The following is a 24450-nucleotide window of genomic DNA, read 5'->3' as shown; positions in this document are numbered from 1 at the left end:
AATAATTAAACACGAACACATAAGATATATCTATTGAAATAATTATAGTGTAATTAATAATGTGCGCTTTGTGATTGGCCAGACTAATAATCCTAATAATCCTAAATCATGTAATAATTTTTCTAAACTTATCTCAATTTTTGGATAAATTATTACATATGCTTGAAGACTATTAATTCCAAACTAATCACTATGTGACAAATATACAAATGTGTGTTGTTGATCTTTTTTTTTTTTAATTTGTCCAATAGTATTTGGTCGGATCAATGTTCCGGGTGACGTAATAATTTCTTGGTTGGGGAAGACGTTTTGTGGTTTGGTCTCCAAGGTACCAATTCTGTGGGCTTGATCGCTCGACCCAGAACACAACTTACTTCAAAGCTTCAACATGATTGGATTAGAGTCCGACTGTCCAAAGTATGATGGGCCCAACGGTCTCATAAATCAAGTATACAGTATATATACATACACACGTCAGGCACACAGAGGATAGGTATGTATTAAAGTGAAACCAAACGACATTAATAAACCTTCACAAGTCACTACCTCTCTGCGATTCCCACATCCTCCCCCTTCTCCTTTCTCTCTCTAGCATTTCATATTGTGCGTCAAGAGCTTGCCTTCATCTATCACACAGATACACACACATATACATAAGTACGTACGTACATACATACATACATACATACATACATATATATATATATACATACATATATATATATATATATATATATATGGAAACACAAACGGAACTTCCAATAGTTTGAATTCCGATTTGGGTTTCCAATTGTGTGACTGGCAAATTTGGCGGGAATCAACAGTCGATCCTGAGATTCTTGAGAGGTGGGTATTGGTTATATATAGGTATACATATATGTATTGATGGCTAACCCATCCGGGACAAATCATGAGCCGTCTCAGCCGAGTCACGGCCCCTCCTCGGCCTTCAACGGCCCCATCAATGATTATCCGGTTCCGGCGCCGCCGGATAAGTCGGGCAAGGTTGCTTCTATGAATCCCTACTTGGCTATATCGACGGATTGGAATGCTGAAGAGCAGTCAGTTCTTGAAGATGGGCTCATCAAGTGAGTACTTTTGGGGTTCCCTTGATTTAATTGGAGGAATTTTTAGTTCAATTCCACTTTTGGAATGAGAATTCTATTGGGTTTATGGATTTTATTAAAATTTTCTCGCTTTGGTTTGTCAATTCTATACTTCATTTATATTTGTTATTTGTGATTTCTTTTGTTTTGTTTCCCCCCCTAAATGTTTTGGTAACATTAGGTAGAATTCAAATAGTTATCTTAGTTGGATGATTTTATTCTAATTAGTATGGAATGTAGCTAATAGACATTTAATAGTTGATATTATAATAGATATTTATTCACTTGGGTAATTGTGTTGTTCGAGAAGAGAGTGAGCCATGGGTAACACGTACTAACAAACAAGGAAGAAAGTCTGAAGTCCCAAACACTTCCTTTCACCATTCAACATACATACATATATATATATATTTTCAATACATCAAACACCACCCTGACACCTCCACGCTCAATGCCCACATGCACTTATTTGGTTATAGAGGTGTGAGTATGCTGATTTGTTTGGTAGGCTTTGAGTTTGCTGATAAAATATGTTCTATTGCATTGGTAAGCAGTGTTGCTGCATTTCAAAGAAAAGTGGGTTATCAAGGAAGAAATATAAGGTCTGCTAAGTTTGCCTCTCAGAAAACAATTCTCAAGGAACTCCGCTGCATTTCAAAGAAAAGTGGGTTATCAAGGAAGAAATATGGGGTCTGCTAAGTTTCCCACTTAGAAAACAATTCTCAAGGAACTCAGAAAACTGAAAACTGTTTTCAGAACATTTTTTTAGATAAGTAAAAGTGTATTAGAAAGCCTTCAAAAGGGGAATGCGGCTCAAAAACTACACAAAGGCCACAAGGGACCCTAATGACCCAAGGAGCCCAAAGAACCATCTATCTCCTCTATAGATGTACAATACTTCCCATTCCCCAACAAAAAAGAGAGCTAATGAAAATAGGCATTTTTTTAACTGAGTTTTCAGAAAACATTTATCAGAAACTGTCAACCAAGCAGTTTTTTGTACAGTTTCTGATTTTCAGTTTTCAGAAAACAGAAAACAGTTCTCAAAAAACTAAACCAAGTAGGCTCATAGGTTTGCTTTAACCGAAGCTTGTGGAGCTAATTAGTAGTGACGAGGACCGGTTAAGCCAAAAGTTGGTCTGTCAAAAGTAAAAAAATAGAGTATTCAGAGTTTGCTTTAACCAACAGGTCTTCGAGCCAACATATCCTTCATTTCTATTACTTAGTAACTAGTTCATTTTCATTCATATTCAGTGTAGCTTTAGCTTGCTTCCAAGTCCAAGTGCTAGCTGTAGAAGGCAATTACTAGAAGTGAACTTCCGGGCCGGGAAGGAGATCAAAAACATGAGTGCTCTTGCGTTGGCTTAATTGAAAACTGAAAATACTGTAAAAATTATAAAAAATAAACAATAGGATTGGTGAATCGATTTGCATGGTGCTAATTTGCCTGATCCTAAATTGTATATATGAACAATATATAAAAGAGCATTCCTTTGAATCAAACCAACATATCTTAAATGATCATATCAGAATTTAAATTTGATTATAGGACTGAACATTGATATTTGATTTTAACTTGAAAATTGCTTTAAATTCTAAATTAACTGTGCGCTTTTGGTATTTGGTGAAATTATAAAATCATTCTGGCATTATTACATTTTCATGGTATATGTCTAGGGAACTCTCTACATGGATACGTTCTCCTGCTTGAGAGCTAAAACATTTTATCACTGCACCACACAGTGGTCCCTAAAATTAGCCTACAGGTGTAGGTCAAAAACAAATTTTATAAAGATCTCTTTTTTAGGTGTTTGTGCGTATATCGATCTTTTCCTTAACACATATTTCACATTCACCTCCACAAAACAACATTTTTATTGACAAGCACTCATATAAATCTACTTTAATCCTTTAATTCACTAGAAAAAGGATTCAACAGGGTCATCCATCAACCATGTAATTGAGTGGTATGAAGACATTGCCCTTGGTTTAATTTAAATTATAAACCCATAGAACCAAGAAGTTATTCAGCAAACAACTCAGATTTCTTGCTCGCCAAATTTAGCTGTTTAACTCAACAAACAACTTTTTGTAGAAGAATCTGAATTTAAGAAATAACTCAATTTCACTTCTAAATAGATACAATTGGCACAAAATTGTTTGTTGAAGTTCTACATTCCTCTAAGTGCACCATGCAATATCATCAGAATTCACAAAAAAGTCGATTTAATTCACAATCAACAACAATATCACATGCCAAAAATTGATGGATTATCAACATATCAATAAAAGTTGTTAAGATTAATTTAAAAAATTTACCACCTCATTTGTTTCCAAAATGGTTACTATTGAACTAGAGTTTGAAAGTTTAAAGCTAATTGGTTTTTCAAGTGTTTAGGCCAACCTTTTGAGGGAAAAACTAAGAAAGAGTAAATACAAACATTTAATCCATCATTGAAAACAAATTTAGAGAGAGAGAGTGTGTGTGTGTGTGTGTGTGAGAGAGAGAGAGAGAGAGAGAGAGAGCGTTGAGATTCAGTGAATCTTACTGGAACAGGGACATCAGATTTTGGCAATCTTGGTTGTGGAGAGAAAGGAGTTCCCTGCAAGACACAGTTAACAGATCAAGTGATCAATCATGAATAAGAAAAATATAGAGAGAGCTTTGGAACTCTCATGAATTTCAGACACAAGGTTTCCATCATTTTTTTTTTCCCGAATAATCATTCCAGCATTGACTTATGGGTAACTGGGTTGGACTGCTTAGAAGTAGAAGCTTGTTTTTCTTACCTTTTGCTGACAAAAGCAGTGGTGATATTGGTGACTAATCAGAAATTGTTTATATTTATGATTTCCAAGTGCAATTCTCACAGCACAATTCCTTTTTATTTTTCTTGTTTAACTGCTGAGAAAATGCTTAAAGTAGTATATTTGTCCAAAGCTGTCTCGGTATCATCATTCTTTTATGTAAAGATGGAAGAAACATGCAAATGATTCTTTGGACATGTAATTAATATGAAAAATGGAGGACGACAAAATGAGATTTATCCTTCAGTCATTTTGCTAGTCGTTGCTGTTTGTATTATTGGGCATACCTAGTATCTTCCAGAATATTTGTTTCCATTATTGAAGTTAGCTATCCCATTTATAGTTATTATTATTTTTCATAAATGGACTTTTTTTTCACCTCGGTATCTATGACTTGAGGATTAATTACACAATAAGTAAATTATGATTAGATGTGTATATATATGTACCATAATATATCCTACGAAATTGTCTGAACGGGGTTCAACCTGGATCAACCAATCTGAATCCAATTGAGCCCAACCCGGCTTTAGATGGGCTTGAGCAGTTCCCTTTTTTTGGGTTTAGATAAATTTGGCCCATCTTCAATTTGTTTTGGGGGGCTTGGAAGAGATGTTAAGCAACTTGAGTGCACCAAACCCAACCTATATTATTATTGGACTATAAGTATCTGAGCTTAACCCGAGACAATGTCTCATTCTACCTTTTCAAGCCTAACCAAACCAACCAAAGCATAACCCGGACTTTAAATAGTACACTCGGGTTGGGCTTGGTTTAGCCTCGGTTACTCCCTTTGTGAGATACTTGAATGGTTTCACCATTTTGAAGATTAACAAATTGGGGTGACATAATATGCTTAGTGGAATGGAGATTGGAAGTGGAAGGAACTATGTGTTCTAAAGCACCAGTGTGAATAATCCAAGACATGGGCTGTGAACTAAATGAAGAGCATGAAAAAGATATACCTGCCAAATTAGCCGAAGAATTGGCACTATCAATGTTCAAAATTGACAGCAGTTGAGTGTATTGTTCTATCGTGAGTTGTCCCACTACTGAAGATCCAATAGAATCGTCATTGCTGGAAGTTACATTAGCTGAATGGGAAACCCCAAAACCTTTTATGTTGCTGCTTCTTAGCCTAATTCTACCAGTTCAAGCCTAACAAACCAACCAAAGCATAACCCGGACGTAGAATAATAAGCTTGGGTTAGGCTTGGTTTAGATTCGGTTGGGTTAAGCTTGGGTATGGGTTGAGGGTTATATAGTTGATTGAGCTCAAGTTGATCCTTCAACCTGCACCCTCATCCTCGTATTTTGCCACATACTTGGGTTTGGTCCCGTGCATGAACCATTTAAAGCAGTTCTTTGTAACTCATTTTTTATTTGGTGGTTTTACCTGAAATTTTGTTTAATGAAGAAACTATGATGCGGTCGAGCATTGACTCCTAAACTTTTAGTTTTAGGAATTTAAAATATTGCATTGCGGTTTAGGAATTTCAGTTTTTATGGGTATCAAGTCTAGCTTTTCATCTGAGACTAAGTCAAGTCTTCAATACTGCATGGTATGGTTTGAGTTTATTTTTCATGATGCAGGCATGACTATCCATGGCTCTTCTTGGTGCCATTTGAATACATTTTGTTCGATGTCCAAACTGTACTTGTTTGCATGAAGTAGGTCATTTTGATAGCAGTTGAACTTCGTATCAGAATAGAAAATGAGTTTTTGAAGGGTGGTTGTAATCTGAAGTCAAAGTTTCAATGTAATGGATCAATGCACCTAATGATTTAGAAGAGAAACATGACAACGGATTAATGTAGTGGAAATGAGAATGTTAAGGTGAATGATAAGGGTGGTTACTAATCAAAATGTAGGGGAGAAATTAGAAGTGACGCATTTTAATGATAAGATAAGAGAAACTAGTCTTAGGTATTTGGACATATCCACAGGAGGTCTTTAGATGCTCTGGTAAGAAGAGACAGACTAATTTGGATAGAAGGCAGAAGACAGAGGGCAAAGGAGATATGGTTTATAGTAGAAAAGAATTGAAAAAGAGAATTCATGTGGCTTACCCATTTATATGGGATTAAGGCAAGGATGATGATGAGTGATTAAAATTCAGTATTTTTTTTTTTTTTTTTTTCCTTTTTCTAAAAAGTTGGAGTTGATTTTCATTTGAACATAGATAGGTACCCTCAGAGTTCTTAAGAAGCATGGAATCAGAAGATAAAATTACTTAAGGTTTCATAATATTTTCACTTAAACTTCTTAGACTTGCACTACAAATTGGCGTTTAGTCAGTCAAAGTAAATTTCATTGATTTGTGAGACACTGTTCCCTCCTAAATCTGACAGGTGAATTTCAAGGTAATTTTGATAAAAGAAGGTTGGAATCAGAAGATAAAATGACGTAAGGTTTTGTAATATTTTCACTTAAACTTCTTTGACTTGCACTACAAATTGGTGTTTAGTCAGTCAAAGTAAATTTTGGCTATTGATTTGTGAGACACTGTTCCCTCTTAAATCTGACAGGTGAATTTCAAGGTAATTTTGATTCAAAAAGATTGGAGATCCAAAAACTTGACTGGAGATTGATTAGGTTATTAAAAAAAAGCATATCTAAAAAAACCTCCTCATTTAACACATATTGTAAATTATTTGAACTTAGCATATCTAAAAAATCCTCCTCATTTAACACATATTGTAAATTGTTTTTGTTGTAGCTCCTTTTGCTTAACCTAGAATTCATCAATACACGGAACCTCAAAAGTAGTTTTCAGGAATCTCGTGCTCTGCATTCTATACACCCTGTTTTCAAACTTTTGTCCTTTTACAAATTTAAATATATAGATTTCACCTAACACTTGAGAAATTTTAAAATGCCATCTGCTTTCATTTTTTTCCCCTTCCATCTGAAGATTTACTTGGTTTACTTTTGAAAATTTGAGATTTTGGTGGCTTCATTAAATTTCAACCGGGGCAGAAAACTAATGCTGAATGATGTGCTTTTGCATAGTTATAAATTTTTTATATGTTACGGTTCCTTTTTTTTGGGCTTATATTCTGTACAAGATCCCCAATCAACTCAATTATCTACTTATTTCTGGTTATTTTCGTCATTCATGTCCGTTCTAGATTGTGCATGATTAGTGCATTTAACTCACATGTTGTCATATTATACCCTTCAGATATGCTTCTGAATCAAGCGTAAGTCGATATGCTAAGATTGCTCTGAAGTTACAGCATAAGACAGTTAGAGATGTGGCATTGCGTTGCAAATGGATGACTGTGAGTTCTACAATTAATACTTCATACTGATTGAAACCATTATTTATTTGTCATTCATTTACCATTCATGTCATTCCTTTTCCTCAAGTTGCTGAAACCTGCAAAAAAAGTAATTTGAATAATAAAGTAAACATTTGGATAGATTTATCGTCTAGTTTGTTTAAACATGGTATTCATATTAGATGCAGGCTGGGGAATGGGGACTAAAAGATTAGATGTTCATGGTTTGGCTACCAGAGATCCATCTAGTTTATTCCAATTTTGTTTGTGTACTGTGTGTGTTTTGTATGATTATTTAGGTTGGGAACTGTTAATTGTTGAGCCCTAGTTTTCAATTAATCTTTATTGTCCCCTGTTTCTCATCACAATAAGAATTTAGGCCAGAGATAGTGCTGTCAATTGGGCTGGGCTGAGCCAGATTGAGGACAGCTCGAGCTAAGCTCAATGAAAAATCATCAAACCATGCTCAGACTTTGCTGACGATGGTCAGCTCACAGAATTTTTGATACAACGGATTAGTTTGGATTGGCTTGATGTGATCTAGGTTCTCTTCTCTCAATAGATTTGAATCAAAGCATTCCAATGTTAAACAAAATCTGCTAGTTATCAACCCTAATTTTCCATTGATTTAAGGCATAAAAAACCAACATAAAATGGAACAGTCAAAAAAAGAAAAAATCTGCAGAAAGATTTTTTCAATGGAGAATTTCAAACCTGAAGGTACGAAACATTAGTCCTGATGTGACATTCAATATAATTCCAAGCGCATGAGCAAACATGACTCTTACGGGGCAGCTAATTTATTCTATCCTTTCATGAGCAGGATCACTTCTCAGTTCTTCAACCTTATTGTTGGAAGGGCTTCATGAGTACATTCTTGTGTTCTAATCCCCTTGGGCTTTTGATTTTACCCGCTAGATGGAGCATGGCTAAGTTTGATAACAATTAATAGTAAGGATCTAGAGTGCAAGGTTTTCAAGCCATATCTGGGAATTTTACATCAAACTCAAACATTGAGTCTTTAGAAGAATTTAATAAAAGGATAAAAATTACTAAAGAACCTTTATTAGTTTCAGGCTTTAGGCTTAGTGAATGAGTCAACCTTAACCGAGCTTGGTTCAATGTAAATTTATAGCTTAAAATGTTGATCAGGTTTCATATTTCAAACCCTATAATAGCTCTGCCTAGATGTTATTGAGCCAAAGGGACAGGCTTTGGGCTTTTGGAGCCTAATTGACAATCCTAGTCAGAGAAAAGGATCATAGTCTGCTCCTCCCAATTAAATTTCAACATATATGTGTATTACTTATTTACTATAATAGTATCCCTATTGACATACTGAGAATTTTTGCCAAGGAACAGTACTTGTTTTTCCTTGTATATCTTATTATTTATTTATCAATTGTTTCAACAGAACTTGAGAAATTTAACATCACCATGCGTTGAACTAGTGAAGATTTGTTTCTCTTTATATGTTCTGTTCGATCTTTTAGGTCCCGATTTCACCTCAACGGTCATGCTTGATGTCTTCAAACCCTATATGCAACCGATAAACTGCTTCATCTGTCCGAGATAATGTAATTGGTCGTTTTTGGATCTTGGTTGCGTTTGGAACTTTGGATCTCTCCTGGGCATCAATTTTTCACTACACCCTAGTTTCCAAGTAAATTGAAAACTGTTGCACTCTGTATATTTTGCCATAATCTTGTTTAACGTGAAACGGGGGTCCACCGCTTGGCACGGTGCTAACGTCTTGGGTTTATCAAGCGTTAAAACATGGCTTTGAATCTTGATAATAGTCACTTTGTTCAATTAATGTCAAAGGTTAGGTTAAGGTCTCTCCAATCCACCATTAATGGGTACCACACTCAAGGACGGAGGCCCTATTCCCCCCTGTTTTTTTTTCTTTTTTTTCCCTTGCGTTACATATATATTTTGTGAAGTTTTACAAAATGCCCCTTCAATTTGCAATATTATTAGTTTGCCCCCCACCTTCTAGTTTGCCAGAGTCCAAAAATACCAATTTCTCTCTCTCTCTCTCTCTATCTATCTATCTATCTATATATATATATAGCCCCGTTTGAACGCTTTCTAATACATTTTACTTATCAAAACACACACACACACACACACACACCTGATTAAATATATACACATTATTTCTATAAATATATTTAAAACTATATTCTTGGATCTTTATTTATTTATTGTTTATTTTTTATTGATAAGTAAGAAGCTATGTTCTTGGATCTTATACATGTATTTGTGTATATTATTAGCATAACATTACATCTTTTTTTTTTTTTTTTTTTTTTTTTTTGTTTATGTGATTTTGGTATTTTATTTAACTCTTCTATATTTTTGTACATATTTGTAAATTATTTTCTTTGTAGATTATGCTTATATATATATATATATATATATATATTTTCACAGATTATGCTAATATGCTCCACTATATTGTTATGTACATATAAAACTCTCATGAATGAATTGTTGAATATTATGAGTTTTACAGTATATAAGCATTTTGATATTTTATTCATGACCCCCTATTTAGTACTTAATACTGTAATCAATTGTTTTGGTTTGTTTATTTCAAATCTGTCCATGTTCAATTCAAATATGGTTTTAAATCCATTTACCATGTTGTTGTTTGGTGGATTACATTTTATTATGACACATGAATTTGTTATATATATATAGACATATATATATATATATATATATTATATTTGATTATTTTGTTTTGTAGGCAAGAAAACCTTAATTATTGATGAATTTATCTTAGTATTGGTGGGCGGATTAGTACTTTTGGTTCATAGTTATCAGAAGAAGCTAAAGTAGACCGTTAGTTCTCAAAATTGTGACCTAATGAGTGTCATATTGTTCAAATTTTCTTTTGGAATGAAATATGTAATCTTAAATATTGTAAATTTAAGTTCTATATATTTGTAATGTTAGTTGATTTTTTTATTTTATTTTATTTTATCACGTTCAATAAGCCCCCCTAAATCCTGGATCTGTCCCTGACCACACTGGTTAATGATCCTTTATTGCCTTTTTGTTTGAGCTAAAACTTTGTGGTTTCTAGAGTATCTTGCTGTAGTTCTAAATAGAGTTAATCCTCACTTTTTAAGCATTGTTAATATGTATTATTACAGATTGGCACTTTTGAATATGCATATAAAATTCATACAACTAATGAAAGAAAGGTATGGGGTTGGTGCCTGTTTGATGAGCCGGAAATTTACTTGTTTCACTTAGTATTCTTCCTATGCCTGTTGCTACTTCATACTACTTGTCTTTGATTGCATTGATATACTTTATATTTCTTTTTCTTCTGACATTAATTATTTGTAGAGACCTTATTTGCTTTTTCTAAATTTATTATTACCATCTAGACTTTTCTATCTATCTTAATTTTTCTTTCTATTGATTAGGTGTAAGAAAATAACTTTCATGGTAGATCTACTTAGCACAAGACCAAATTGATTACTAAACAACTATTTGTTGTCTTAAACTATTCAATTGTTCCCTTCCAATGTTTCACATGGACCTAAAAATTGATGCCGGGATGGTTGTTGTAAATTTGCATATCACCTTCGATCTTATGTGTGCACACTCATTCATGTGGCAGTTGTTGATCTAAGTGATGAAGTTGTGTGTTTATACTACAAAACTGGGGTTGAAACTTCTGTGAGTGTGTATTTATCAAAAAAAAAAAAAGAAAAAAAAAGAAAAAAAAAACTTCTGTGATTGTTTGCAGCCAATAGAAATAAACATAGGTTGGTATGAACTTTGACGGTGATGTTAAGTTGCTGTACTTTCTTAACTCTTGGTTATTCCAAGTGAACGAATGGGATCAGCTTCCCTGTAAGAAGAACAAATAAATACTAGTTGTTTAGTTTCTTTTGCTATAAAGGTGTTAGACATTCTTGGGAGAAGTGATTAGCTGAAGTGAAATGGGGCTCCCTGGTTTGTGTTTTCTTGAAGTGCACTATGTGTTTTACATTGGCACAGGGTGAAAATGAAGTAAAATGTAACAATTTTTTTCCTAATGCAGCAAAGATGTGTATTCGAAGTTATTCTTCAGTCTTGAAGCATTCTATATTGTTTTGCTGAAGGAAAGTTTAGTATTTGATATTTTTTTCCTTTGTCCGCAACATGTGCCAGTAAAATTTTCTCTATTTTTGGCAGCCCTTCTAATCGTTTTAGATCCTTATTCTCTTCCTCTATGACATGGTTTCAAATGGTCAAAATATGTGATGGAAGTGCCTGAAGGGGAATTAGTGAAGCAGTGTAGATGTATGTAATTATAAGTGAAACAAGGTGTTTAAATTAGGATTGAACTCCAAACTGCATGTGCATTTTGAAGGTGCCTTTACTGCTAGTTTTATCAAAATATGACTTATTGTTCTATAATCTGTATGGAAACTGGGCTAATAATTTGTTGTTTTGTCCAGAAAAAGGAAAATAGCAAGAGAAGGAAAGAGGATTTAGCAAGAAAAAGCAAGGATAGAAAGGTATAGCTGCAGGTTTTTGTGTGCTCATTTTTATTTCTTATCATGGTTTTTAGTTAATTTAAGACTCCTTTTGTTCAATTATGTGCAGGATTGTGCAAATTTGTGATTCTATTTCATCAATCTCCCCAGTTAATAGTTATTTAGACGTGCATTCAATCAACCAGACCATTTATGTTGAAAAATGACCATAAAAAGTAGAGGTTTTCCTTTTTTCTTCTTATTCCCTCTTTGGATCAGTTGAGGGAACTTGGCAGGAACTTTCCATCTATGGGGATGGTAGACAATAGACAGTGATGAAAATTGAATGCATATTGCATTTTAAAGAATAAAGAAGCCACTAATTAATATCTCTCTATATATGTTGTGATATGTAAAATTATGAGTGTTTTTAACATTTTCTAGTTTTTCTTCTCAAAGAGTTGACTTAGTATGATATATGAGTTTGGCGGTTAGGAAGCGTTATCTTGCTTTATGAAATCAACATTAGTCACTCATACCGTGTAGTTCTGGTGTTGTACTACTCTATCCTCTGGGTTATGGCAATTTTCTGTCATGTTTAGAGCTTCGTTTCAAAATTGAGTTGGCCTTCTAGAACTGTGACATTGAGATGAATTATATAATTCCTTAATCAACAGGAAATCGATATACCCACCACACTCTAATGCAGCAATATGGATTTTGAAAGGATTTATTGATAAAGAAAATCTATTTTCTAATTTTCTATTTAGAAGATCTGTTTAACTATTTTTGCCAGATCAGCAATTAAAAATTCCAAGTATCCAATTAATGGATAGATTGTGCTTTCCTGAACTTTTTTTTTTCCCTGGTAAATGCTTTCCTGAACTTTTTGACTCGAGTAATTCCTTGATCCCCTCCTTGGGAGGGTTCATTTTTCTTATTTCTCAGCTTGCATTATTCATGTAGATTTCTTCTTCTTCTTCTTTTTATTTTATTTGTTTTATTTATTTATTTTAACTTCTTCTTCTTCTTCTTCTTTTTTTTTTTTTTTTTTTTTTTTTTTTTTTTTTTTTAATGCTTTTCTTGATACATTTTAGTCTTAACACTATGATGTGGGCATGTTCCATTTCCATCATCAACATCATCGTCATCCTTGCTTTTATCCCATATGGATGGAGTCGGCACATGAATTCTCTTTTTTCCATTTTTTCCTATTATACACCATGTCTTCTCTTAAATTTAAGTTTTAAAGTCATTAAAGACTATACCACCGAAGTTCACTTTCCCTAATTTTATCATTTACGGGCAATATACCTAATGTTCCCCCTACATATTCATTATTCATCTTTTCTCTTCTACTGATTCCTATCATCCTACATAGCATCCTCATTTCCACTACGTGAATGCATTGTATTTGCATGTTTTTGAACGCCCAACGCTCCGCTCCATACAATGTTACCCGCCTATACAATGTTGCCTGCCTAATAACGTTTTATAGAAGTTTTCTTTTAATTTATTTGGTATTCATTTATCACAAAGGGTAGCGCTAGGTTGCCTCCATTTTATCCACGCAGCTCCAATCCTACTTACTATATCACCATGTATCTCCCCATCTTTTTGTAATATTAATCCTAGGTAATGGAAATAGTTCTTTTGAGTAACTCTTTGGTCTCGAAGTGTAATATTACTTTATCAAATTTACATGGCATGTATACCGTTTTTGTTTTACTAATTCTTAGTCCCCTTGATTCTAATGCCTTTCTCCATATTTCTAATTTTGTTGGTAAAGCTTCCTTAGAAGTATCTATTAATACTATGTCATCAGCAAATAACATACACCTTAGGATGTTTGCTTGAAAAACTTTCGTAATTTTTTTCTAATATTATCGCAAATAGGTATGGACTCAACATGGATCCTTGGTTTAGTCCCACGTTTATAGAGAAGTCACTAGTTTCCCCGCATGTAGTGTTAACTCTAGTCAATGTCTCAGTCTACATATCTTCAATAAGATTTATAAGTTTTATAGGTACTTATTTTCGTTGTAGAGCCCACCAAATTATGTCGTTTGGCACTCTATCATATGCATTCTCTAAATATAGGAAAACCATATGCAAGTCTTTTTGTTTACTTCTATATTCTCCTACAAGTTGTTTTATTAAATATGTGATATTGTGGCCCAAATTTGGTGAACTCGACCCGTTTATGACCCGACGACCCGTTTGACCCTTTTTTTTTGCTCATGAGTCGTGGATCCTAATTAGTCTCTTGTAGCCCGATATATAAGGGCGCTTAGGGTTTGGAGTGGTGGATAAGAGAGACTCTAGTATTCGTATAGAAATAGAGTGAGGGGCTGAAAACTTGTAATCTTTGATTTTACACATAGTGAAAGCTTTCGCCGGATCCTAACCGTGGACGTAGGTTTTTGCCAAATCACGTCTAAATCTTTGTGTTCTTTGTGTGGCGTGTTTAATTTCTGTCGTGATTCTTGGTTCAACTTGGGTTCGTTGCGTTTGTCATAACAAAATATTATGGCTTCCATTGTGGATCTACCTGGCATAAATCCGATCGATTATTCTTTCCGAATTTCATTGTATGACTCATTACTTTTATTCCTCTATAATTTCTATAATTTTGTATATCCCCTTTATTTTTATAAATTGTTACTATCGTGCTTTTTCTCTGCTCACTTGGCCCCTATGGGTATGTTATTCGGTCCAACGGCCTTATTATTACCCATTTTTTAGAGTGTATCCTCTACTTCCTTATTATGAATTTCATTTACCATTCTTATATACAGTTCATTACTTACAACTTCTTCTATAACATATCCTCATTTAGTATTTGTTGAAAGTAATTCTAATATATCTTTATCTTTAACTACTATTGTTTGATCTATGTCCTTAATACACCTAACTTGGTCCATCTTTCTCATCAACCTCTCTCTATTCTTTGCCTATTTGTAAAAAGCTATTTCACCTCATTTGTACCTAATTTTTCATATACGTTATCTAGTGCATTTTGTTTAGCTGTCGCTACCATCTTTTTAACTTCATATTTAATATATATATATATATATATATATTTCTCTAAATCCTCTTGTTTCTTAATTTTTTTTTTTGCCATTCTTTAAAACTCATTCTTTTGTTTTTTATTGCTTGTTGTATTTCCACCACCATATCTCTATTTTAATAAATTATTTCTTTTAGTTCTCCTAGTGTTCCATTTTCTACATTTTTTTTAATTACCTTTCAAGTCTTTCCACTTTATGTGTTGAAGTCCTTTCATTATGTTTTGAATTTTTGATTCTCTGACCAAGAGGTCTAATACTAATATTTGATGCTGGTTTGTCAAATCGGGGATTACTTTACAATCTTTATATGAACCCATTCTCCTCTTCTATATAACCAATAGTTCATTTGTGTTTTATTTGTGCCACTCTTAGAAGTGATTAAACGTTATTTTTGTTTCTTAAAAAAGGAATTTGCTGTAGCTAAATCACATGCGCTTGCAAATTTTAAGTGTGTTTTCCTAGCCCCATTACTTTCACCAAAGCCCCTCCGCCAATCCATCAAAATTAAATGAGCTTGAAACTTGAAAGTCTTTGACCATTTTCATATTTATGAGATAAATCAAAATTCTTGTGTGAATGGCAGGGTATATGAAATTACGGTGATTAGTGCATATGGCTTTATTATTTTATTAATCAGGAATCTATCCTTTTTAATACCAGAAAATCTGAACTAAAAAATTTGTGACTCTCTTGATCATTAGTCACTGAGGGCCTATAATTATATTCTCATTTGACTGAGAGCCTATAATTATATTCTCATTTGACAGAAAGAGACTGAGCCTTCATTGGTTGTGATCCTCGTGGAATAAAAAATGGGCTAGACTGGATTTGTACATCCCTCTGATAGGATCCATAATTGACTTCCTTTTGGTAAGAGATGAACATTACCATTTTAAATTTAGGTGCATGATACACCTACATGCCCTGGTGCCATTTTTACTCTTTAGTCCGCATGAATATGGTCTCTTCAAAATTTATATAGATGCGCACGTGAATATCGGCAATCATTTTCGTGTCTGATGTTATAGCTCATGTTATTAATGGGACCTTTGATTGTTAAGCAAATAGGGATAAAAGTTATTTATTGAAAAATTAATTTATGGCATACGTAACTTTTAAATGGTATTATATATCTCTGAAAATAATTAGGCATATAGGAATTTACAATTTACACTAAGAGGACTCTGTTTATTTCTGTGATAACCAAAACTGTGGCATTGTGGTATGCTTTGAGCAAGGGTTTGGGTAGTTTTAGTGTTTCAGATTAACATATTTCTGGAATGTCATTTTGTAGGTTTCCAACCCCCCCTCCCTCCCTTATCGTCTTTGTTATATGTTTGAACAATTCAGATATAATAAGCAATTTTTTAATTTTCCCCCCAATTTCCTTTTATGTACTTTTTAATCAAGTTCCCAAGGCTTGTGGAAATATTTTTACATTTTTGTTTTCCTTTTCCTCAGGAAAAATCCACTGAGCCTTTGGTGAGGTCTTGTCAGATGGCAGCCCGGCCCAACTTTCCTTCATATGTTCAGGGGATGTTTACTACAGAAAATGATGATGGCAACTCATACAAAGGTCTGGGTTATATATGTGTGTATATAATATGTTTATATATATACACATATTACCAAGATCTAAATTGCTCTTTTTAGTTGGGCACACAACCTTTGTCCCCAACTTGCATTGTTTCTCCTACGAGATGATAGACCATTTTCCTTGCATCATTTCATCTTGTTGATTTTCATTATTATCAATGAACTCTCAACTTTGTCATCATATTTTCCTTACAAGAGTCTTGAATTTAGATATGTTATCAAGATTAGATAATTCCAGAATCTCAACTTTATTAAGGCAATTATTTGTAATTGTGATATGTAATTAGGGCTGTAAATGAGCTGAGGCAAGTCAAGTAATGGTCTGTTCGAGCTCAACTCAACAATATTGCAAGGGTGTTTAAAATCGAATCGAGCTCCCACTATACAGAATGCCTAAATCGTCGGTGAAAGATGCCGTTGAGAGAGGAATCGTTGGTGAAAGACACCATTAAGAGAGGGATCGTCAGTGGATGATGCTGTTGAGATTGGAAGGTGGCGTCGTCGTTGAGAGATGAAAAAGGCAGAGAGAGCAGGGAGTCAGAAATGGTTTATAACCCCAATTTACATATGTGTGTGTGTGTGTGAGAGAGAGAGAGAGAGAGAGAGCAAATCAATGGTACCAGAGAAGATGGGAGTCTATTATAGGTGGGTTTTTGCCGATGAATGCAATGTTGGTGTGGCAGCTAGGGTTTTCATTGTTTGGTTGGTAAGGGAAACTGGAAAAGAAGTCTATTATAGGTGGGTTTTTGCCGATGAATGCAATGTTGGTGTGGCAGCTAGGGTTTTCATTGTTTGGTTGGTAAGGGAAACTGGAAAAGAAAGTGGAGATCAGATTGCTACTCACAAGGGTTTAATTGTGTGTGTGTGTGTGTATATATCTAAGACTGGCTTGGGCTTGGGAGTAGTCATGGGCTTGAGCTAATGGATGATAATATTTGGATTGGGTTGGGCAAGAGGAAGATAATTAAATGTTTTAAGAGACCTTCTTTGTATGTGGACAAAACTTTTATCACTTTAAACAGTATGTATTTTCACAAGCTCAAAATGAACCCATTAAACGAGCCTATTCACGAGCGTGTTCACGAACAAATGAACAGAACTGATAGATGTTCGAGTTCGGATCGTTTAATAAATGAGCCTAAAATTTTTGTTTAAGCTTGGTGCAGTTACTAAACAAATGATGATGAACTAAGCCCATATTGAGCCAAGTCCTAGTTGTTCACGAACAGAACCTTTCATTGACAGCCCTGTTTGTAATTAGTTTAGATGCATTTTAGTTGCTAATTAGTAAATACATAACTGTGCACTTGTTTGTATTGCACACAGTTGCAATTTGGACAGGGCTCTATTGTGTCTTTTACTAGATGAGTGCTTGCTTATTATAAATCTGACATAAAAAATATTAATCACGTATTTTTTTCACTCTCTTTTAAGCATTGGTAGTCTTGAAATTAGATGAAATTAAAATGATACCCTGTGGCCTTATTGTAGACTTTCCTAATAAGGACTCAGATCCAGTTTCTTAAGATTATACTATTTATGCAAACTAATTTATGGTAAAAATATTTATTCATCAACTTATCATTATGTGTACTGCTTGAGCTGGCTTGTGTGATGCTTTTACTTTCTAATTATTTCTAATGAGTTGGAAACTCTAGAACTATTGAACTCAGACCTTAATAAGAAACTTAATGTCGTTTCCACTTTAGATTATGTTAGCAGTCGCTTTAGTTGTAAGAAAGATATGATAACATGTGGATTGACTGTGGTTGTGGTCTTAAATAGAGCGGAATGGAAATGTTACAGATATGATGATGAAATATCCTTAATTCCTTATCCACCTATTATCCTGCATGAGTAGATTGTTCATTGGACTCTTAATTGACAATTACTTTCATTTTACAGAAGACTGACAGCTGTAAAGTTGGTCAGTCATTTATTACTTTAGGTAATAGAAGTGTTTCTGAAGACATGAATCTTATTCTTTTATTAGTTACATGAGTACCCTATCTTAATTGTTCAATTTGTTCCCATACCCTCCCTACCCATGGACCAAAGAGACACCTCCCATTCGGTCAAACTTCTGACCTTTTTAGAGAGTAGAGCGCAAAATTAGTAGCACAGGCATTTCTTTCTTGGTAATAGTAAACAAATATTGAGTGCCGATTTAGGTGAACAGAACATCGAGCGCCCAGGTGGCGGGGTTAAGATGGAGTGGGAGTGCTAGAACATACGCAGTAGAAGCACTCAAACACCTTACTGAGATGATATAAATTCACTTTAGAACTATCTACATCTGTAATCTTTATACTTAATCAGAATAGATTATACCAATAGCTTTTAAAACAATAAGTGTAGCAAAAGATCGACAAGTTCCATTCTGTAGTTTAGTTGTCGCATGTTGCATATAATTTACAAGTCATTGATTCAACTCATGCTTCATTCATAAATGTAGTTGAGAAAGACTTTGGTTGACAGCTATGGGGTTGTAAGTAGAGGAGTGACAGGTGCACACTTGACCTTTTTCAAACGAAGTTGTAATTTGTACCTAAACAATCTCAAGCATGCTTTTGGGTTAGTGGGAAAGTAGAACTTGTACAGGAATCATGCTCTTCAGTCATTGGTTTCCACTTCAGATCCACCCAGTAAATGCCAGAACACAGTTTCGAAACTGGACTGGCATTTCATGTATGTGGATTAGGGTCATTAGATCTGGAATCCGAGCTGTGTTTAAGCATTGTTGGGGCAAGCAGAAGCATAAAGAAGAGTTTGGTTGGTGGGAGATTGTAACATATAAATAAGTTTTGGGAGGAGAATTGAAACTAGTTGGTTATATTTGCCAAAACATGGTGATGTAGGCTTAAATTTCCACTGGATGGGCCCCTTATATTAGTTTTAAGTAATGGATCTTCCCCAAGTAGTTTGTCGTAAAGAATTAGTTTTTGTATTTTTATTTTTTTATTTTTTATTTTTTATTTTTTTTAATCTTGTATTTGGTCATACTTTAGATGTTTGTAAGACATAACATATATCTTCCATACATATGGTTGAAATTGAGGCTGATTTCTGCAGATTTTGGCCTAAACATTTTACTAGTTGGAGACTACATGGTGGAATTTGCCACTTCTCCATTTATGGCCTTGTCTGACTTTTAAGCGTAGCTCAAATGCAAAGTATTTCCTTTAAGAGACAGTGGGACACTAATTGTTAAGAAAGTGTGATCTAGTTATGGATGAGTCTAGCCTATTAAATCTTCATGTTGAGCCGATGTTTCAGTTAAACAGATGCATCACTTTGTCTTGGAATACCCTCTGTTGACTTGTCTTATCATGGGATAGTTCTGGGGAATGGGACACGCATTTGTACATGCCTCCAATCTAGACTCGATTTAAACTAGGTAATTAGCATGATCTATTCTATGGATTTATTTAGGTTTCGTGTTACAACTAAAAGTATAAATATTTTGGAAATATAGCGACTACTCTATAGTAGCCCCAAAAATAATTCTGGGCTAGGTTTATCTTCTGTGTGATGCAAAATTCAGAAATGTGATGGCCAAATGTTATTGGTTCTTGGGGATCTCATGAGGAGAATGTTCCAAGTAATCAACTAGTAATTGTCCATGAACGACTTTACATTTGTCATGTCCCTGTTGGGTTTGGTCACTCACATCTGTCTTCCATCTTCCACTCACTCCTACAGGGCAAGCTGCCGTTCTTTTGAAAACCACTTCTCTTATGATATTCCCGTAACCATTGATAAGGCAAGAGATCAATTACAACAAGTTCTCCTTTGACTCTCTTATTGAAAAGCTTGTTTGCAATCAATTCCTTGGAGCCATGGAAACCTTTGTTCTCGACTGTCTGCTTCTATTGGATCAGCAACTTAATATGAATAGAATGATATTTAACCATACCCTCCTCTTCCAAGGAAAGAGTCAATTCTTGTAACTGAGAAGTTAGGGATTCCATGAAATTTCTGAGGTAGAAATTCACAAGTCAGTTTTTTAAATGGCTTGCCATAAAGCTCCAGGTCCAGATGGCATGACCCCTCTCTTCTACCAAAAGTATGCCTGAGACCTGAAGGAGCATGTGCCCCTAATAAAGCTGACTTGCTGAAGGCTTCGTACGTTAAGTAGCTTGAGTTATTTGTTAGTATAATCTGTTTTATGACAGAGAATGTTCTAAGTGGTTCAACTAGTAAATTAGTTTGTCTCACTAGGTTCCATATATATTACTGGAGTTTATTTATTTAATATGATTTGATTCTGCACAATGTTAAGGTTGCTCCATTGTGACCTGGTGGTCACGGGTTAGTTTTATGACAGAGAATGTTCTAAGTGGTTCAACTAGTAATTAGTTTGTCTCACTAGGTTCCATTTATATTACTGGAGTTTATTTATTTAGTATCATTTGATTCTGCACAATGGTAAGTTGCTCCATTGTGACCTGGTGGTCACGGGTTCAAATCAGCCTCTTGCATTCGGAGGTAAGGCTGTGTACCCCGCAATGGCTGGAACCTCATGCACTGGGTTCCCCCCCCCCCCCCCCCCCCCCCCACCCTCTCTTTTTTCTTTTTGAGTCTGCATGGTAACTGGATCTGAGGAAATTTTCAAGGAAAAAGAAACTGTTTTGTAGCTGTTTCCACCACTTCTTCCTAGATGTCGATCCTTTGTTTCTATTTAACAATAAAGGAATGGAAATTGTTTCTCCTTCTCTCTTGCCTTATCCCTTGCAATTATTATTTGAAAATATATTTTTGTTATCTAGGAAATCATTTCCAGCTAATAGAGTCCCAAATGTTTCAATTTTCTGAAGCTCTCTGTTTTCCAAGAACTAAATTCTTTTATACGGTTCCATGTTGATTCATATTGTATGCTTATATTAAAAAAATGCATTATGCTGTTTGCAGGCATTGGTGGCGCTACAGGGCAGCTTCTTGAGCAAAATGCTCAGTATTTTAATCAGATTTCTGCAAATTTCACAGCTCAGCAGGTGAAGTATTTCTTATTTTTTATTTTCCCTTGGTCAGCAGGTGAAGTATTAATGTGATACAAATTCTGATTTTGTATAGTTGCTATTATTATAGTGTTAAAAGCATCTAAAGAGTAAGAACCGACATTTTCCAAAAGATTTCATGCCACTGTCGTTCATGGGTGCAGGATGAACATCTTAATCTCTCTCTGGTAGATTTTTTGTTACGTCTTATTTACTTCCTTCAAGGATAATGATGTAACTTCCTTATAGAGCTTGGCTCGCTAATGATTATATGGTGGTGGTTATAGTCTAGGTACATTCTCACTAGTCATGTATCAAAAATAATCTTGGCACATTCTCACTGACAAATACTCTGAAAGTCCACTTACTTTTAGAAACAAGCATTTGAAACATGTAGTGTTGCTGCTAGAAGTTCATCATGTTTTAGGAGTATTCTTGTAATTATACCTCCCCCTCCCCCCTCCCCCCTTCTCTACCTCTTCTTATTTTTATTTTTTATTTTTATTTCTTCTTCTTCTGCTAAGATGCATCTTAGCTATTGAACTGATCTAATGTTCTATTTTGTGTTCGCTTGTGCAGATACACGAGAACATCAGTCTCTTTTGCCAAGCTCGGGACAATATCCTCAAAATCTTGAACAAGTGAGTGACTGACCTCTTGTTATTGCATCATCCTTGCATATACATGTTGATGATTTATTTCTTAAATTCTCACATGCACACAATTATTTTACAAGGCTGATTAGAGGTCCGATTGACAAAATGTCACTATTCTTTTTACCATTATTCTTATGTCCTTTTAGGGATTTTCATTCTGTTGATAGTACTATTAAAAGTAGAAGATTGTGTATTATAGGATCTGCTCCATGCAGTTTACCCTCACTGCTGTTAATTTATAAATGCCAACATTCTTGGTAGGGGCCACTGCTTGGTACAATGGTAAATGTCAACAAGCATGAGAATTCATGTCCAAGTTTGTTAGCATCCACTTTGTGTAATATAATTTCCAAAGTTAGGTTTGTCTCCAGTCCACCCTTCCCATTCCCAGCACCCCGCATAGGTAGTTTTGGCTCTTTGTGGCGGCCTTTTTTCAGACATCTTTCTTGGTGGAAGTACATGGGGTTGGCTGCCACTCTTGTAAACCCAACATGTCAAAGGAGGAACCTCCTTTTCATTTTGGAGTGCATGAATGCCTTTATTTTTATTGCAATAAATACGTTCTTGTTATTTCTTCTTCTAAGTTCAGTGTTTGGTTGAAGGACCATGACATCAATAACCAGCATTTCTCCTTGGTTGGTTGGTTGTCACCATGTTACCAATTATTTACTTACAGTCAAATGTTTTCTGCAACTTCTATTATTGAAAATTATTAATTTTAAATTTAGTTCTTGAATATCTGAAATGCCTTTTCACATAAACTACATCTTCGATAACCTGATGGTAGACAGGAATTATTGGACTCCAATTTCCTTTTAACACATTAGCGTTGTTTAATGCCTTCTACATTCTTGTGCCTCCATCAAGACAGGGCTCCACCATGACAGTGCTTGCTGGTGGCATTGTGATGTTGGGACTTCTTTAAACTTAAAACCTTGAAGCCTGGGCAATAGACAATTAGACATATGGTCCTAGCTCATGCATTTTAAGTTCATTTTTCTTTTGATTTTGCCATGCAGTTTCACCGGAGGTCAACACCTGGAGTTAGTGGAGGTAACATGGTACGGAATGTCCTTTATTATATATATAAAAAAGGGGACTGAACTTAACTAGTACAGTGATATAACAGTTTAGTTACAGGAGTCCAGATTTAATCCGAGTTGTGCATTTTAAATTAAATCAATAGATCTCCCCGACTACGTATTGCATTTTAATGTGGCATAAATGGGAATTGGGAAACCAAGGATCGCTGGACCTGATCAACAGGTCCATGATCAGTGACCACTAGATATTTTGCAAGACTTATTAATCAGTTTTCATAAAATTTATCAAAAAAACACTCATTTTCAGAAGTTCCTGTACAGTGAGAACTTTATTAGTTGCAACACAACCGCCTATCTTCAATGATTTGAGGACCGTTCTATCTCTAGGCTTGGCACAGTCCCAAACATCTATGTCCTTAGGCATCCTATTAATCAGCTTTTAGGAATAATCACACGAGGGCATGACAATATGAGAATGATAAATTAGATGTTTCAAAATAGGTTCATTATAAGGATTTTTATATCTAGTGCTGACCTGTTTTAGATCTATATTACAGCTAGTTACAGGTTCTATCATTAAGCCGGTTTTAAAAAAAAATGAAAATAAAAAATCATGTCCATTTTCTTGTCATCATTCTGAGTGGTAGTTATTCATATATACTAAGTCAGCTGTTTATTTACCAATGTTTGCAGTTTGAATGACATGCCCCAAGTTATGAAGCAGATGCCACAATTGCCAGTGAGCATGAATGAAGAGCTAGCTAACTCCATCCTTCGCTGCACATAGCTCCTGATGCAATCACGATCCTGCCACCATTTGAAACAACCTTTGAATACTTCTAGCAGATCATTTATCTCTATCGGGATTTTTCCCGACTTTGCAAAACTCGGACGAGGGCAGAGGCTCTCAATCAAGTTGCCTCGTCGCTTTTTGTCTTAAAGCAATAATCAAATGACCCATTGTACCAAATACAATGAGGGTTTTAGACTTTCTGTTTTAGTTTCCTCATCGCGTTTGTTAAAAATTTGAATTAAGCTTGTACAGTGAATGCTTAGATATCGCTGAGGATTAGTGAATAAAAGTAGTGTTTAAGTTTTTCGTACACATACTAATCAAATGTTGTCAGCTGGGACAGCTTGTATTAGTGACCATAAACAGATTTGCAACCCCTTTGGGCTTCACCGCTGAGTTCTGAGCGGTGGAGGGTTTTTGCCCACCACATTCTGCTATTATTGTCGCATTGAATTGTTAACCACGTTCACAATGTATCGCTATCGATGCACCACAAGTTTAGCTGGTACCAGTTGCATGCGATTCTCATAACTTCACAATTGAATGATTAAAATTTACTACTTTATTTTTTTAAAAAAAAAAAAAAATAATTACACAACTAGGTTTTAGGT

The 24450-nt window shown here is 34.7% G+C and overlaps 1 protein-coding gene across 2 annotated transcripts; it reads left to right on the top strand.

Annotated features, from left to right (window-relative positions):
* Positions 1-498: 498 nt before the first annotated feature.
* LOC132301802 (uncharacterized) lies at positions 499-24311 on the top strand. 2 transcript variants are annotated; one of them, XM_059799026.1, is made up of 8 exons: positions 499-1088; positions 7100-7199; positions 11666-11725; positions 16216-16330; positions 21262-21344; positions 21927-21988; positions 23023-23064; positions 23740-24311. In XM_059799026.1, the coding sequence occupies exons 1-8, from the start codon at positions 886-888 to the stop codon at positions 23831-23833; spliced, it is 759 nt and encodes a 252-aa protein (XP_059655009.1). In that variant the 5' UTR covers positions 499-885; the 3' UTR covers positions 23834-24311. The 2 variants fall into 2 exon arrangements, with proteins under 2 accessions (XP_059655009.1, XP_059655010.1); XM_059799027.1 differs by lacking the exon at positions 23023-23064 and having other exon boundaries at positions 502-1088.
* Positions 24312-24450: the final 139 nt, after the last annotated feature.

Source organism: Cornus florida, unplaced genomic scaffold, assembly GCF_030987335.1.
Source record: "Cornus florida cultivar Cherokee Brave unplaced genomic scaffold, ASM3098733v1 CherokeeBrave_3.0.0_Hap2_Chr01, whole genome shotgun sequence".
NCBI classification, from domain to species: domain Eukaryota; kingdom Viridiplantae; phylum Streptophyta; class Magnoliopsida; order Cornales; family Cornaceae; genus Cornus; species Cornus florida.
The sequence above is the reverse complement of the archived record's forward strand: the minus strand, read 5'-3'. Positions and strand labels throughout refer to the sequence as shown.